This window comes from Gymnoscopelus braueri (assembly GCF_963280865.1).
Source record: "Gymnoscopelus braueri genome assembly, chromosome: 8".
Classification (NCBI taxonomy): Eukaryota; Metazoa; Chordata; class Actinopteri; order Myctophiformes; family Myctophidae; genus Gymnoscopelus; species Gymnoscopelus braueri.
Genome location: NC_137609.1, coordinates 14,655,422 through 14,670,533, shown reverse-complemented (window position 1 = coordinate 14,670,533; position 15,112 = coordinate 14,655,422). Strand labels below are relative to the sequence as shown.

Genomic DNA, 15,112 nt, shown 5'->3' with positions numbered 1-15,112 from the left:
TTTTTGTGTGTGTGTGTGTGTGTGTGTGTGTGCCTTTGTCTGAAAGGACACAAGGGGGTGTTTTTCCAGAATCTTTTGTGCAGGTTTCTACATGTCTGTATGTTTTGGGGGTTTCACCATGTTATTTCAAAGACTTTGTGGTTGGTTTGTTGGTTGTTGCTTTTAGCCTTGCATTCATACAATAGAACATGCTTTGTGTCTGATGAGCAGTGAGTGTGTGCATGTGGCCTGTCCACGAATGTGTGTGTTTGTTTGTTTGTTTGTGTATGTGCGTGTGTGTGTGTGTGTGTGTGTGTGTGTGTGTGTGTGTGTGTGTGTGTGTGTGTGTGTGTGTGTGTGTGTGTGTGTGTGTGTGTGTGTGTGTGTGTGTGTGTGTGTGCGTGTGTGTGTGTGTGTGTGTGTGTGTGCGTGCTTGCGTGTCTCCAGTTCAGTGTAACCCCAGGCTTTACCGTCCGTACTGTCAATTATTCTTTCACACTATCTCTCCATGCAGACTCTTCACATCATAGCCATTTCAAGTATGCTTTACACACTTTACATCTACAGCTGCCTCTCTTCCTGCTTCTCTGCACCCTGTAAACCTCCCTCTGTGTGTCTGTCCTTAGCTTAGCTTGTCCTTACCCAGAGCCTTCTCTTCAAGTTTACTTGCCTTACCACTGTCTCTTGCAATTAAGCTCTTGAACCCCAGCATCCCTATTCTGAGGGGAACGTTCAGTCCAAAGAATAGCAGATATATGCTTTCTGAGATTTGTTGTACAGTGAAAAAAGAGCGCACCAAGTACAGTTGCAACTCAGGTCCGTTTTATGAAGTACAGAGGGTTTAAGTGGTTAAACCTCCTCCTTTCATCCCTCTGTTCACTCTACTCTTTGTGAAACATATAAGAAGGATATAACCTCTCCGTCTCTATCTCTGTCCATATGTCTCTCTCCTGTGTTTGATACCTGGTATTGTTTTGAACCTGCAGGAGCTTAACTGAAACTCCCCCCCCCCCTCTCTCTCTCTCTCTCTCTCTCTCTCTCTGTCTTTCTTTCTCTCTGTCTCTCTTTCCCTCTCCCTCCTTCTCTCTGTCTTTCTGTTCCTTAGAAGGCAGGACTGTGCTGAGGGCTCTGCACTTTGATGAACGACAACGTACCAACAACATCTGAGTGATGCTGCAGCTCAACCACAGGTGAACGTTAGTGAACTGTCACTCTTTCATTATGCCCATCTTTTCTCTTTCATTCTTTCTTTCTTTCTTAGCATAGCTAAGCCCAGCCTCTCTCTCCCCAGCCTCTCTCTCCCGTCCTGTTCCTCTGCAGTGTGGGCCCTCTCTCTGGGTGCCTGAGGTCCAGTGCAGGATAGGATTTGATGCGTGTGATCTGTGACTCAGAGGTTGCAGTGATCTGACAGTATCTGACTCAGCAGCTCCATGCAGCACTTTATATAACACAGAGAACAAGGTGAAGTGAGTTGTAGCAGCCATCTTTGACATCTCACTCTTAATCCCAATCTTCATTAACTCTCTCTGATTCAGTCTGGTTGAAGTCACTGCCTGGTCAGATCAGATCACCTTTACTTCTATATGATCCAGAAGACATGACTCATAACCACTTTCTGTGGATGGCTGGATGAGGTTGGCTCCTTGTGAAAGACGTCCTTATGTCCATACTGTTAGTTGTAGAGCTTGTAAGCTTGCTCACTGAGGTGCCACGTATTCTTTTGCTTTTCCCCATGGCCTGTTGGCCTATTACCGCCTCTCACTTTTAGGAGTAGTAATGACACGCACAACATGCTGGTCCAGTCAGAGAGACTGAGAGACACAACGATTAAGTTATTTTAAAAATCTAAAAGATGTGCGGCTTTTGAAAAAACATTCAGGCGTGCAGCTCAAGAAGCCGCCCCCGAGCTCCGGCCCCTGGTCACTAGTTTAGATAACAATTTCAATGATGGAATGATGATTGCACTTTTATTTTTGAAACATTTAGTCATTAAAGTGACGATGCTCCACTTTAGAGCAGCAAGCAGACCACAACACACACCTGATTATTCCCGCTTATCCCTTGTCTTTATTTAGGCGTTTAGCTGACACTGCAATAAACCCGAAGCAGAGCACAGGATGGAGGATTAAATCCCACCACTGCTGTCCTCCTGTTAACTTTACAAACTGACAAACAGACAAAACTAACTTACAGTACATCACTGAATTGTAATATCATTAACCACCAGCAGTCTTGAGTCATGATGAGGATCCAAAAATACAAATACTCAAGTAAAGTACAGATACTATTTTGTTTTACTTAAGTACACTACAAAAGTAAATTGACTTTGTTACTGTCCACCACTGCTAAATTTTTTTGTTTTTGTGACTCTCCCTCAATCCTCAAAATGTGCAGCTAAATCATGGGAAACGTGGAAACGAGTCAGAATGGCGACAGCGGTTTCCACGGCAACGTGGCGGCGGGCCACCTCTCGCGGAAGCACACGTCTCGCTCGCTGCGCCTCTCCGGCACCAAGCAGCAGGTCACCCGGCGGCCCCAGAACGCCACGTCGACGTCGGCGGCGAAACAGGAGCACCGGAACTCTGAGGCCTCGACGCGCTCTTCCAGCACGCCGAGCATCCCGCAGTCCCTGGCGGAGAGCGGCCTGGAGCCCTTTGACCCGGCCGATGGGCTGGTGGGCGAGTTCGGGGCCAACCCCCACTGGACGCAGCGCGTCGCCATGACACTGAGGCCAGAGTCGTTCCAGCACGATGACGACGATGAGGCCTTGGCCACGCCCACCCCGGAGACTTCCGAGGCGGACACGCTCACGCGGGGCAGCGTTGTGGAGGACTCTTTGGGGGAGGGGTAGGCCTGTCACAATTATTACGTAATCGCCAATTATTTAGCATAATCGTAGTAATCGTCATAATCATGTCCATGTTGAAAAATGTTCATACATTTTCAATAATTGCAGAAATAGCAGATCTACAAGCACACAACGTGTTGCGATGAGACGCATTGTGAGCTTGTAGATCGGCTATTTTCATTATATAAAAAAAATGGCCTTATTTGGCCATAGTACATTATTTATTTTGATTATTTGTATCGCCCATTGTCAAACATCTCTCTTTTTTTTAAAGATATATTTTTGGGCTTTTCTGCCATTATTTATAGTGTATATGGAGATGGACAGGAAACAGGGAGAGACATAGATCAAAGATCGACTGAAACAGGACTCGAAATTTAGTTTACAAAGCCTAAAATCCATGCAGAAATGTAATTTCCATTTGTGTTCAACGCCAAAAAACGCAATTAAATCGTCAATCGCAATTATTTGTATGACAATTTATCGTCCACTGAAATGTCATGATCTGGTGACAGCCCTAGGGAGGGGGACGGAGAGGAGGTCACGTACCTGCAGCGCGTCACCGAGGGGCCCCGCGAGGGCGGGAGCTTCAAGAAGAAGAGGTCCAAGTCAGCGGACATGTGGAGGGAAGACAGCCTGGAGTTCTCCCTGTCCGACCTGAGCCAGGAGCACATGACCAGCACAGAGGAGATGATAGACGGAGGAGAGGAGGAGGAAGAGGAGGAAGAGGAGGAGTTTGCGTGCCCGCGAGGCACTGCAGGTGAGGGCGGCTGGGGAAGACGTGTGCACACACACACACACACACACACACACACACACACATTGTCAGACAGACAGGAAACGAAATGTGCAAACACTTGTGTGCGCACACACAACATGCATTTGCACAAATATATATAACCTTTATTTAACCAGTAAAAACATTGAGACCTGAGTCTCTTTTACAATAATGAACTGGCCAAGAGGCAGATAAGTTACACGATTTCACAAAAAAACATTAAAATACAGAGCACAGCCATATTACAAACAGACTACCGGAATTACTCACCTAGCTAAAGTCAAATTTAATACATTGATAAAATGATAAAAGTGGCAATAAACAAAGGGGGGCTACACCTTCACAGGAACAGTAACTGGGAAGGGCTTCCGCGGTAATCTATTTAAAAACTCCTTAATGAAACTAAGGTAGGCTATACACAAATGTACAAATGCATGCACAAAACATCCATCTGTTGTGTGTCAGGCTCTGCAGAGAGGGCGTCCTCCCTGGACCATTTGTGCAGCCAGCAGAAGACCCCCGTCCTGAGAGGCCAGAGGAGCCGCCTTGCCAAGAACCGGCGAAACGCGGGAGACGCCGCGGACATAGGCGGACGGGGAGAGGAGGCCGATCTGATGTCCCCTTCTGAGGAGGACGGAGGCGGGCTGTACGGAGCCTTCACCCTGCCTTGCAGGCGCTCTCACTGCCTGTCGGAGGGCTTGGCTGGCCTGGGAATCCCCGCTGCACCCTGCCCAGGCTTCCAGGGCCGCCGGGCACAAACCACTCAGGTACTGAGATGGCTCAACTCCTGCCTGCACAGTAATGTAACTCTGAGAGGGTACAACATGTACCCATTTGGTTACATATTGTACACTCTCAGAGTTACGGATGGATAATGAGTTTACTGTGTGGATGGGTGGTCTGGTGTGAGACTGGTTCAAAGTGATATGTTGTGCACATCCAGTTGTTGCTGGTGCAGGACAGGATAAGTAACAGTTAAAATATTTACAAAATGTGTCACGAGTACATCATAGGTACAACATTACAGCTGTTGGGCCGAAACGTTGTACCTGTGATGTACTTGTATCACATTTTGCACAGTAAAAAATACCATTCGGAGCTACGAACTGTTTCTGATTCTCCTTTTTATACTGTTGTGAGACTGCAACACACACCTCTGCATCTTCCTTGTATTAGTTTGTCTCAGTGGCTCGTACACAAACACATACATTCATACATTCATACATTCATTCATACATTCATACATTCATACATACATTCATACATTCATACATGCACATGCACATGCACATGCACATGCACATGCACATGCACATGCACATGCACATGCACATGCACATGCACATGCACATGCACATGCACATGCACATGCACATGCACATGCACATGCACATGCACATGCACATCCGCAGAGCCAGAAAAATAGAGTTCTTTGTTTGGGAGTGGAGTGCGGGGAAGTTCAGGGAGTTCATTGACATGACAGAGGACACCAGTCACCCGAGCAATTAACGTCTGGTCGACGACCAGGGATGCTTCCTGTGTGTGTGTTCAGAAAGCACAAAGGAGAAATGCTCACACGGCTTATGCACTTGTGTGTGTTGACTATTTAGATAGATGCTGTTTATGTTATTTAGATAGAGGCTAAGTACTGTATGTTGTTTACAGTACTTGTAGAGTGGTGAGTACAATATTGTTGGTGTCGGGAAGAAACATCCATGTTTCATCTTTATATGTTTTTTCGTACGCACACACTTTAGACATTATACAGTTTAATTCAAAGAGACAAAGTCCAAGTCCCTGCCCCCCCCCCCCAAAAAAAATGTGTAACACAGATCATTAACAAAGCACCTAATTATGAGACAATTAACCCCCACTTTTATTCAGGAACCAAACTACGGACACAAGATTTACATTTTTGTTGTTTTTTATTACATTTATTTAGAATAATAAATAATAACTGAAACTCCAACTCATTTCCCAGAAGCCCTTCTAACCTTGATAAGAAGAACATAAATGCTCATTATAAATTAATCCGAATGCATGCACTAACTGGGGGGGGGGGGGGGGGGGGTCAGACTGGATATAAATAAACCAGTGGTTCTCAAACTTGGGCCCTGATTTCTTTATATGTTTTTTTGTAAATTAATGTCATACTTCACCCTATAACAGTGTTGCACAAAAGTAGGACAAAGTAAGTGCATATGTACAAGCTCACAAAGCGTCACGATGCGACACGCTGTGAGTTATTTTTTGCTACTTTTGAAAAGTTTGAATGTTAAAGTGAAAGCGGTTAAGTGTGTCAATGGGTTTTTATAAATATTTAACTAATTCAATATATCAACACGAGCTTGTGACTAAATTATAACTATATTGGATTGGATACAGGTTATTTTTTCTATTTTCTGACAAGTAACAGTTTTGGACATACAGTAGGCTACAAGGTTTCCACCCAACAGTGATGACATGTTATTTCAGTAGCAGTTGGGTCCTTGCAGGGGTTCCAGGGTGTCTCCAGCTAAATGTGTTAATATAGCAACAATATGGCAACAAAACATTTTTTTAAAACATTTTAACAACACAAAGCTTGTATGGGGGGTCCCTGGCACAAGATCCTCTTCCGCGGCCAAATTCCTATCAATTTGGGGGTCCTTGACATGAAAATGTTTGAGAACCACTGAAATAAACAACACAGGACAGCAAACACAGCCCCAGAAGCATGGGGAGAGTGCAGCATGCATGCAAGAGGAGAGGTGCTGAGAACACACTTTCCTTTAAAGAGAAAACACTCGCTTTACCCACGAAATGTTTTGGTTATTAATGGAGAGTGAGCTTTCCATAATCCTTTTATTGGTCTAGATACCGCTAATCCAAGTGTGATTTGTGCGCACACACACGCGCGCGCGCACACACACACGCACGCACGTACACTCCAAATGCTGATCTAACCTCCAGTATAATGTGAGCTGTCAGAAGGATTTTTTTCTAATCAGACAGAAGAGGCTTTCTTTTTTCTTGCTGCAGTATTGCACGACTGGCAGACTTCATCATTTTACAGAGGCTGCTCTCACTCTGTATTCATTCTGCGTGTGTGTGTGTGTGTGTGTGTGTGTGTGTGTGTGTGTGTGTGTGTGTGTGTGTGTGTGTGTGTCTCTGTGTGTCTGTGTGTGTGTGTGTGTATGTGTGTGTGTGTGTGTGTGTGTGTGTGTGTGTGTGTGTGTGTGTGTGTGTGTCTGTGTGTGTGTGTGTGTGTGTGCACGCCCATGCTTTTCCTGCGCTTTAAGCAGGCCTATAATGGAGGTGAGCTGTGTGTGTGGGTGTCTTATGTCTTTGTGTGTACGTGTGTGTTACTATTTTTGACTGGATATCATTCCAAGGCCTATATCTACATGTCGGAATGTAGGCGTTTCGCAACACTTTCTGGTGACTCTTTGATGATTGACGCATGGTTGAAGGACAGCCTTCTTTTCCCATCGTCTGCTATCGCTTCCCATGCTCTGAAGGGGCAGTCACAGATTCTGCTCTCTGGATCTCTGACACTGTAAGCGAGTTATTGGCCACAGCGCTCCTCAGAGCGGACACAGGCGGCTTTTGCTGGCCGATGCTGGGAACAGGGCTGGGAACAGACAGGAGACAGACAGGACTGCCATAGCTTTTTTCTAAACAAACTATTCATTTTAGCTGATAAATAGATCACGTAGTTGTTCAGTATTGATTTCTATTGCATATACGGCCTCTTTGTTTTTGCTGTGTCCACTCCGCCGGGTCTCTGCCTGCCCGGCGAGAACGACTTGCACTGCCGGGAGACCCACCAGAACGCAAAAAGACAAAAGCGATCTCTGCCGAGCTATGTGCCTGGCCAGAGGGGCTCGCTTACACCGTCGGAGACCCAGAGTGCAAAATGACAATAGCATTTTTTTTTTCATTTCAATAAATAAGCATAAACAAACTGCTTCACATGAACAATGCTGGTGTAATTAATAGATTCGATAGGGGATATATGTTTTATATACACAGATTTACAAATAAAAGAGCGTCAGAAAGGGTTCATGCATTAAATGACAACCCGGTATCCCAGTCACAATGACATTACTTATGTCATTTGTTCTTGTTTGAATTCCAACTACATGGCCATCCAAACCATCATGGCCCATAGTTTGCTACATTTACAACATCTCTGAATAAGTCATGGCTATGCTTCATTCTGTGACCCCATCATTATGTGTGTGTCCCTAACCACTACTATGTGTGCGTGCGTGTGTGTGTGTGTGTGTGTGTGTGTGTGTGTGTGTGTGTGTGTGTGTGTGTGTGTGTGTGTGTGTGTGTGTGTGCGCGCGTGTGCGTTTGTTTGTGTGTGTGTGCATCCGTGCGTGCGTGTGCGTGTGTGTGTGTGTGTGTGTTTGTTTGTGTCTCTCCCCTGTCTCTAGGACATCTCGGCCGTCTTGGGTGAAGGCAGCGAATACGGTGACAGTGGTATTGATGGCGTCACTGCGGAGATGGACGGAGACGCGGAGTTGGGGTCGCGGCGCTGCAAGGCCATGTCGGCCTCGTTCTCCGTCTACTCGGCGGCAGACAGCAGCATCTTCAACGGCAGTGACAGCGGGAGCAGCAGCGGAGGAGGCGGAGAGGGGAGCGGAGGGTACGGGCGAAGAGGAAGAGGAGGGGCGGGGGAGGGAGGAAGAGGAGGCGTGTACGAGAACTTCCGGAAGGAGCTGGACAATCAACCCTGGGTTAGTGTTCATATCTCTGTGTGTGTGTGTGTGTGTGTGTGTGTGTGTGTGTGTGTGTGTGTGTGTGTGTGTGTGTGTGTGTGTGTGTGTGTGTGTGCATTGTGATGCGTTGTGAGCTAGATCAGCTGGCTTCCAATAACCCATATACTATAGTTCAGTCAGATAACTCACAAATAGATTGAACCAATATAATAGAACGAATAGATTGAGCCAATATTATAGAATGAGAATACAAGTGTGGATGTAATATTGGCTCTGCTACATATTTCTCCTTGCTCAGCACAATTAGACAACCATCATTAAACATTAAGAGCAGGGAGATAGATATACGATAACAACCCCCCATGGGGAACAGAACCAATAGCAGAGCCCACTGGTGGTGCTGGGGTGGCGGTGGGATCAAACGCCGCATGACAACAAACCAGACACACAAAGCAGAAGGAACGCAGATGTAGGTGAGCTTAAATACATGCCCAATTGTTCAGCTGATTGCAACGTCAGTGTATGACGTATGGGTCTTGCGTGACACTGTATACAGCCACATAGTAATGAGCATGCATGTAACCTCTCGAGTATATACTGCCTGAACTAAGGCTACGTATCATTGGTTAAACAGATTTTTTAGCTGGGGACCACCTGGAACCCACTCTGAGAACCATTGCTGGAAATAACCAAACTGAACGTTTCCCTTTCTCTTTTGCTTTTCAGAGGTGTCGGGGGCGGGACTTCATCGAGGAGGCGGGGTCTGCTGTGAGTGACGAGCGGAGCAGCGGCACCTTGAGCACCGCCTATCCGTCGGACACCCTGATTGGCTGCACCCAGGGCGGCACGGTCAGGAAGGCGGGAGCTCTGGCCGTGAAGAACTTCCTGGTTCACAAGAAGAACAAGAAGGTGGAGCCTGCCACCAGGCGCAAGTGGAAACACTACTGGGTCTCTCTGAAAGGTGACACATACTGTACATGAACACAATGTATCATTTCTTAATCCATTCAATCCGGGAACGCATCTGTGTCATTTTAAGATTTCTTTGGGCTATTCAAAAATAACAGATATACAAGCTTATACAAGCTACGAGCTTATTAGATCTGCCATTTTTGAAAAATCATGAACATTGGTGCAGATTGTCCTGTTTCACAAGTTTTCAAATGTCTAGCCGCTGCCGCGGGGCTCTCGTCTACTAGCCTGTAGACGTTCATTGCAACAGCGGTGCGCGGAGGCGAAAACGAAAGCGAAACATACCGTTGTCTTGACGGAGCGAGCATGGTCGAGTGACCATCAGTTTGTGTTGAGAGAGAGAACGGAGAGAGCATGGTCGAGGGACCATCAGTTTGTACTGAGAGAGAGAGCATGAGGACCCGTATGAACCACGCAGACCCACAAACAAACAGCCACGCATGCGCGCCACTCTCTATTGTATATTAGGATGTATACAAATCTTTTGAAAATAGCAGCTTGTAGATCGGCTATTTTCAAATGGCCAAAATCTATACAGGACTGAAGTGGTTAATGTATGTTTTGTAATAACAATAATAAGTACAGTACTTGAGTAAATGTACTTAGTTACTTTACACCACGGGTATTTTTTGGCCTTGTGTTTAGTATAGCTAGTTGTGCTCACCAAATGATGGAGGAAATGGATCCTATCCCAGGGATAAACGAGCATAATCTCCCACATCTCTGCAGGAAGATGTACTGTAGCACTGCGATGATTAAACAGCATACATTATCTCGACTTTGATCTTGGTCACGCACCGCATGACCCTTCAGCTGCGACATCCTGCACACCTGTTTCTATAGACCCCAGACTCTATTATAATCACATCAAGCCTGTGCCCTTGACTCAGCCCCTCCCTTATACCGTCGCCCTCTCACCCTCATCTATTCGGCTTTACGTTTCCTCCTGGTGCGATTCATCACAATCTAATATCGTCGCGGTGCCCGCATCTAATGCGATCTCACCCACTTGAAACGCGTAGAAAACAAAACAGCATCTCTGCTGGCATTCCTTGCTGTCTGCCTTTTTCCTCTCTCCTCTCATGCTTCAAACGCACTAATCACATCAGCCCCGTAGTGTTTCCTCCAGACCTTGTGCTGTTTGTTAGGGGTGAGGATGAACTACACAAGTCTTGTCATATTTCTCACCCACCGTGACAATGAAAACAACATAGTCATTTGGTTTGGGATTTATTCTGTGTGAGGCATTGTGCGTTACACCGTTTTTGTTGGTTTTAGCCAATGCTTTTTGTTGGTTTATTTTTTACCTAGCCTGGTCAGTTGCAGCCACATTCTCCATTCCAATGTTGAGCGAGAAATAGCAAGATGTGGTCTAATAACGGCGTGTCGCCCCGGGTGATCTTGGACTTCTTATGGCCAGTCTGGGATGTCTGTCATACACAACGTGTGTATGACTTTGGACAATGTTTCAACCTGATCCGATCCCATTATAAAATGAAAGTTAATTGTTTAAAAAAGTATAAAACATATGTGAAAAAGGCCCACTGGCAGCGTTGCACAAGAAATTTGGGGCTGATTTGTCCAGCGATTTACACGATTAGCCCCTTACAAACGTCTTGCCTCTTACAGAGCCATGCCATAAAAACATTTGAAAGGGTAAGGTGTAATATAAAGGAATAATTTCACACAGTCTCATTCACCTTGTAAATTCAATTAGTCTTTTAAAACACAAGTCTGATATGAAATTGATGCTATTTTCACACCTGTTTTATTCCCTGTTTTATTCCCGTCTCTCTCCTCTCTTCCCCCCTCCTTTCTCTTCTAATTTGTCTCCAGGTTGCACTCTGTTCCTCTATGAGACAGACGGTCGATCAGGCATTGACCATAACAGCGTTCCCAAGCACGCAGTGTGGGCAGAAAATAGCATCGTACAGGCTGTCCCGGAACATCCTAAGAAGGACTTTGTTTTCTGTCTCAGCAACTCTGTAGGGGATGCTTTCCTCTTCCAGGTGAGAGAGAGAGAGAGAGAGAGAGAGAGAGAGAGAGAGAGAGAGAGAGAGAGAGAGAGAGAGAGAGAGAGAGAGAGAGAGCGACAGTAAGAGAGAGAGAAAGAGAAAGAGACACAGTGAGAGAGACAGTGAGAGAGAGAGAGAGAGAGAGAGAGAGAGAGAGAGCTACAGACCTGTCTGTGTGTGTGTCTGCATCCTTTCTTGCATGTGTGTGTGTATATGTACACATTCTCACACACGTGTGTGTGTGTGTGTGTGTGTGTGTGTGTGTGTGTGTGTGTGTGTGTGTGTGTGTGTGTGTGTGTGTGTGTGTGTGTGCGCGAGCGAGCGAGAACGTGGTTATTTGCGCACATGACATTCTACTGTGTGTGCTAGATAAGCTAGTGATGTGTCAGTATGTTTATTTCAATATGTGACATGTTTAAAGGGCACACTGTCACACTATGACAGTGATCTGGCACACTTACCACTGCTACACGGGACAGCGTCTCCATTTGTATTCATGGCAGCTGTCCTGGGTGGCATTCAATCAATGAATGGGAAGATGAATGATGATAAAGCGATGATGGGATTGCATTCAGGTCCCCCTCAGAAAGGTTAATGATAACTCTCACTCGCCATTGTTTGGCTGTCATTCGCGTGTCTCAATTTCTTTTTGACAGAATAATACCAAGCAAGACGCTTGTACTTACCGATGAGAGAGACATTTACAGAGGCAAATGACTGCACAGCCCACGCGTTGCTGCCCACGCTGGCCGGAGTGTGGGTAATTTAGTCGTTTGTTGGCAACACATAGGTCGATATCAGCAAGTCGAAGTCCTGTGGCTTTATTCTTTGGAATAACAGAGAGAGAGAGCTGTAATCCTGAAAGCCAAGGAGCATCTGTTTCTCTGACTCATACTCACTGTGCTATTTTAAACACCTTCAACCTGGCGTCTCTATTTTGGGCATGTCATTATAGGCCAAGAATAAAATAAAAAATAAATGTCAAAGACAAATTCACAAGAATTAAAAAGAAATTGGGGGAATAAAAACTGTGACAATAGCTGATTTGCAAGATCTGCTGTTTTTGCTCAGCAATGTACAACGAAATACAGTATATACTATAGGGCTAAGTGGTTAATGTCTATTTTTGAAATTGGATTAATGTATTCAGATACCATATGTTATTGTAGTATTTGTGTTTTGGTTTGTAATGTCCATACAAACTTTGTATGGACGTACAGTATAGTATGTATACTGTAGACAGACTGTTGACAGCTACACAGTACATATACAATTTAGGGATTTACAGATTTACGCTCTAATCTAGAGCGATTTACAATAAGCTCACAAAGCTTATACAAAACAAACAAACATTGTATGGATCTGATTTTACAAAGTCACCTGAGTGTCTGAGCGGGAATTAGAAATAGATAGAGGGTAGATAGAGCATAAGAACATGTCTCACACACACACACACACACACACACACACACACACACACACACACACACACACACACACACACACACACACACACACACACAGACACACACACACACACACACACACACACACACACACACACACACACACACACACACACACACACACACACACATACACACACACACACACACACACACACACACACACACACACACCCCCACACACACACACACACACACACACACACACACACACACACACACACACACACACACACACACACATACACGCACACACACACACACACACACACACGTACGTATACAGTACACGTGTGCCCTCTGTGGCACGTAATTAGAAACACAGGTAACAACCTCCACCCCCTTATTTCTTCTTCTCCGTCTCTCTCCTCACCCCTCACCCCCTCCACCAGACATCAGGCCAGACAGAGCTGGAGAACTGGATCACAGCGATCCACTCGGCGTGCGCCACGGCCCTCGCCCGGCAGCATCACCGCGAGGACACGGTGCGCTTCTTGCGCACGGAGATCCGCAAGCTGGAGCAGAAGATCGACATGGACGAGAAGATGAAGAAGATGGGAGACATGCAGCTGTCTACCGTCACTGACGCCAAGAAGAGAAAGACTATCCTGGAACAGGTAGGGGTCGTTGGGTGGTCTCATCCTGCCGCCTTGTTTGTTTTAATTTGTTTATTATGATCAATACGATGTTTCTGTTCATTTTGTTTGTTAAAGGTAGGGTAAGTGATATTTCTTTGTAGTTATTTTTTTTGTTGTTAAATAGTACTATATTCTGAGAGTAATCATTGCTACAGAGCGTTTGTTCGGTCACAGGGGTCTCTCCAGCTCTTTAGTAAACAGAATATAGTACATTTTCAGGTAGGTGACAAAATTTAAGCCAATCAGGAGAGTGCACTGAAAATGCATTTTCTGTTTAATAAAGAGCTAGAGAGACATGGGAGTCTCCTTTTACTCAACGAACACTATAGCAATGATTACTATCAGAATATATAGCTATTTAACACTTATTTTAACCAAAGTAAATCACTTACCCTACCTTTAAAGCACTTTGGAGAACCACTCATGATTCAGGAAGAATTTGGCGATTTATAAAACCGCAATTAGTTTTTTTATTTGGTTTGTTTTCTACTTTTTGTTTTTGACTTGTGGAGTTCAATTCAATTTTGATAGTAGATCATGTACATGCATTCAAGAAATTTAGGCCTGAAAGGGAGGGTTAGTCATGCCCTCTTCCTTGTCCAACGTCACATAGGGGTGGCCATAGCTGAGTGGTTAGTGAGCCCGCCTAGGGAGCCAGAGGCCCTGGTTGCCCCAGGTACGATTCCAGGCCAGGCCAGCAAATGTGTCGATGAAATGAAATTTGTCCCTGAGCAAGACTCTTAACCCCTAATTGCTCACAGGCCCTCATTGGAATCAAGACCGTAAGGACTTTCATGAACGGACCTGTTAAAGGAATTATCCTTATCCTTACATGAACTATCCTACAGTATGCCCTATTGACCCTAACCTTTAACCTCTAAAGTAACATAAGTACAAGGGTGCGGTTGGGTTGGACATAAAAAGGGAATTAGAAATAACAGTATGAATCTGATCTAATCTTGTTGTGCCTTTTTTGCCATTTCACTTTATTTTAGTTTATACATTTTCCTTTTTGTTTGTTAAAGCACTTTGTACTCCAGCGATATTAACCGGTTTTAAAGTCTCCTGCGTGTCTTGCATGCTGCTGTGTCTCCTTTGACCTTCAGATGATTTGAGTGCTAAACACCCAAGGGGAATGGCTTCAGATGTTCAAACATACACTGATATGCAGTACTGAGCCTTTGAACTGTCTCTTGCGCTCACATACTGAGAGTAAATCTCTGCATCCTAAAGCACATCATTTTTACTGCATACATTCACTGAGGCAACAGATTCTCAGGGAGTATCCGCATACGGAAAAGTCCTAGATGTACCAAGCTGGTATGAATATTCTAGGTATTAAATAGCACTTTTGTAGAGCAGTGGCTTGAGAGTGCTTGTTGCATGTGTTAAAAACACATTAAACCTTGCACACGAAGACAGGTAAACATAATGGAACTATTTTGTGACTAGGTCTTTATTATAATTATTGTTTACAGCTTATTTTGATGACAGATTGAGATAATTCGGTTTTAATGGTGTATTCTAATATACTAGAATCCTCTCAATCCGCACTGTGTGCATGTTCAGTCTTGCTATATTGCATTGCCGGCACTCCTAGTTTATATACTGAAATGTAGAAAAGAGAGCTGGAAATGTGGAGAATTGGAGGCAGAGAAAATGTTGTTTGTGAAATTACTCCTTTTGTTTATTCCACAAAAGCACACC

The 15,112-nt window shown here is 44.9% G+C and overlaps 1 protein-coding gene across 2 annotated transcripts in view; it reads left to right on the top strand.

Annotated features, from left to right (window-relative positions):
* LOC308090272 (rho guanine nucleotide exchange factor TIAM1-like) overlaps window positions 1–15,112 on the top strand; it is a 98,905-nt gene that overhangs the window by 25,515 nt on the left and 58,278 nt on the right. The window contains exons 2-9 of one of the 2 annotated variants that reach the window (XM_080435348.1): window positions 1,085–1,169; window positions 2,374–2,826; window positions 3,343–3,587; window positions 4,071–4,372; window positions 8,030–8,332; window positions 9,041–9,275; window positions 11,123–11,295; window positions 13,160–13,384. In XM_080435348.1, coding sequence (XP_080291474.1) covers window positions 2,381–2,826; window positions 3,343–3,587; window positions 4,071–4,372; window positions 8,030–8,332; window positions 9,041–9,275; window positions 11,123–11,295; window positions 13,160–13,384 — 1,929 coding nt within the window. In that variant the 5' untranslated portion in view covers window positions 1,085–1,169; window positions 2,374–2,380. Of the gene's footprint in view, window positions 1–1,084; window positions 1,176–2,373; window positions 2,827–3,342; window positions 3,588–4,070; window positions 4,373–8,029; window positions 8,333–9,040; window positions 9,276–11,122; window positions 11,296–13,159; window positions 13,385–15,112 lie in introns of both variants that reach the window. The other variant, XM_080435349.1, reaches the window with a different exon arrangement.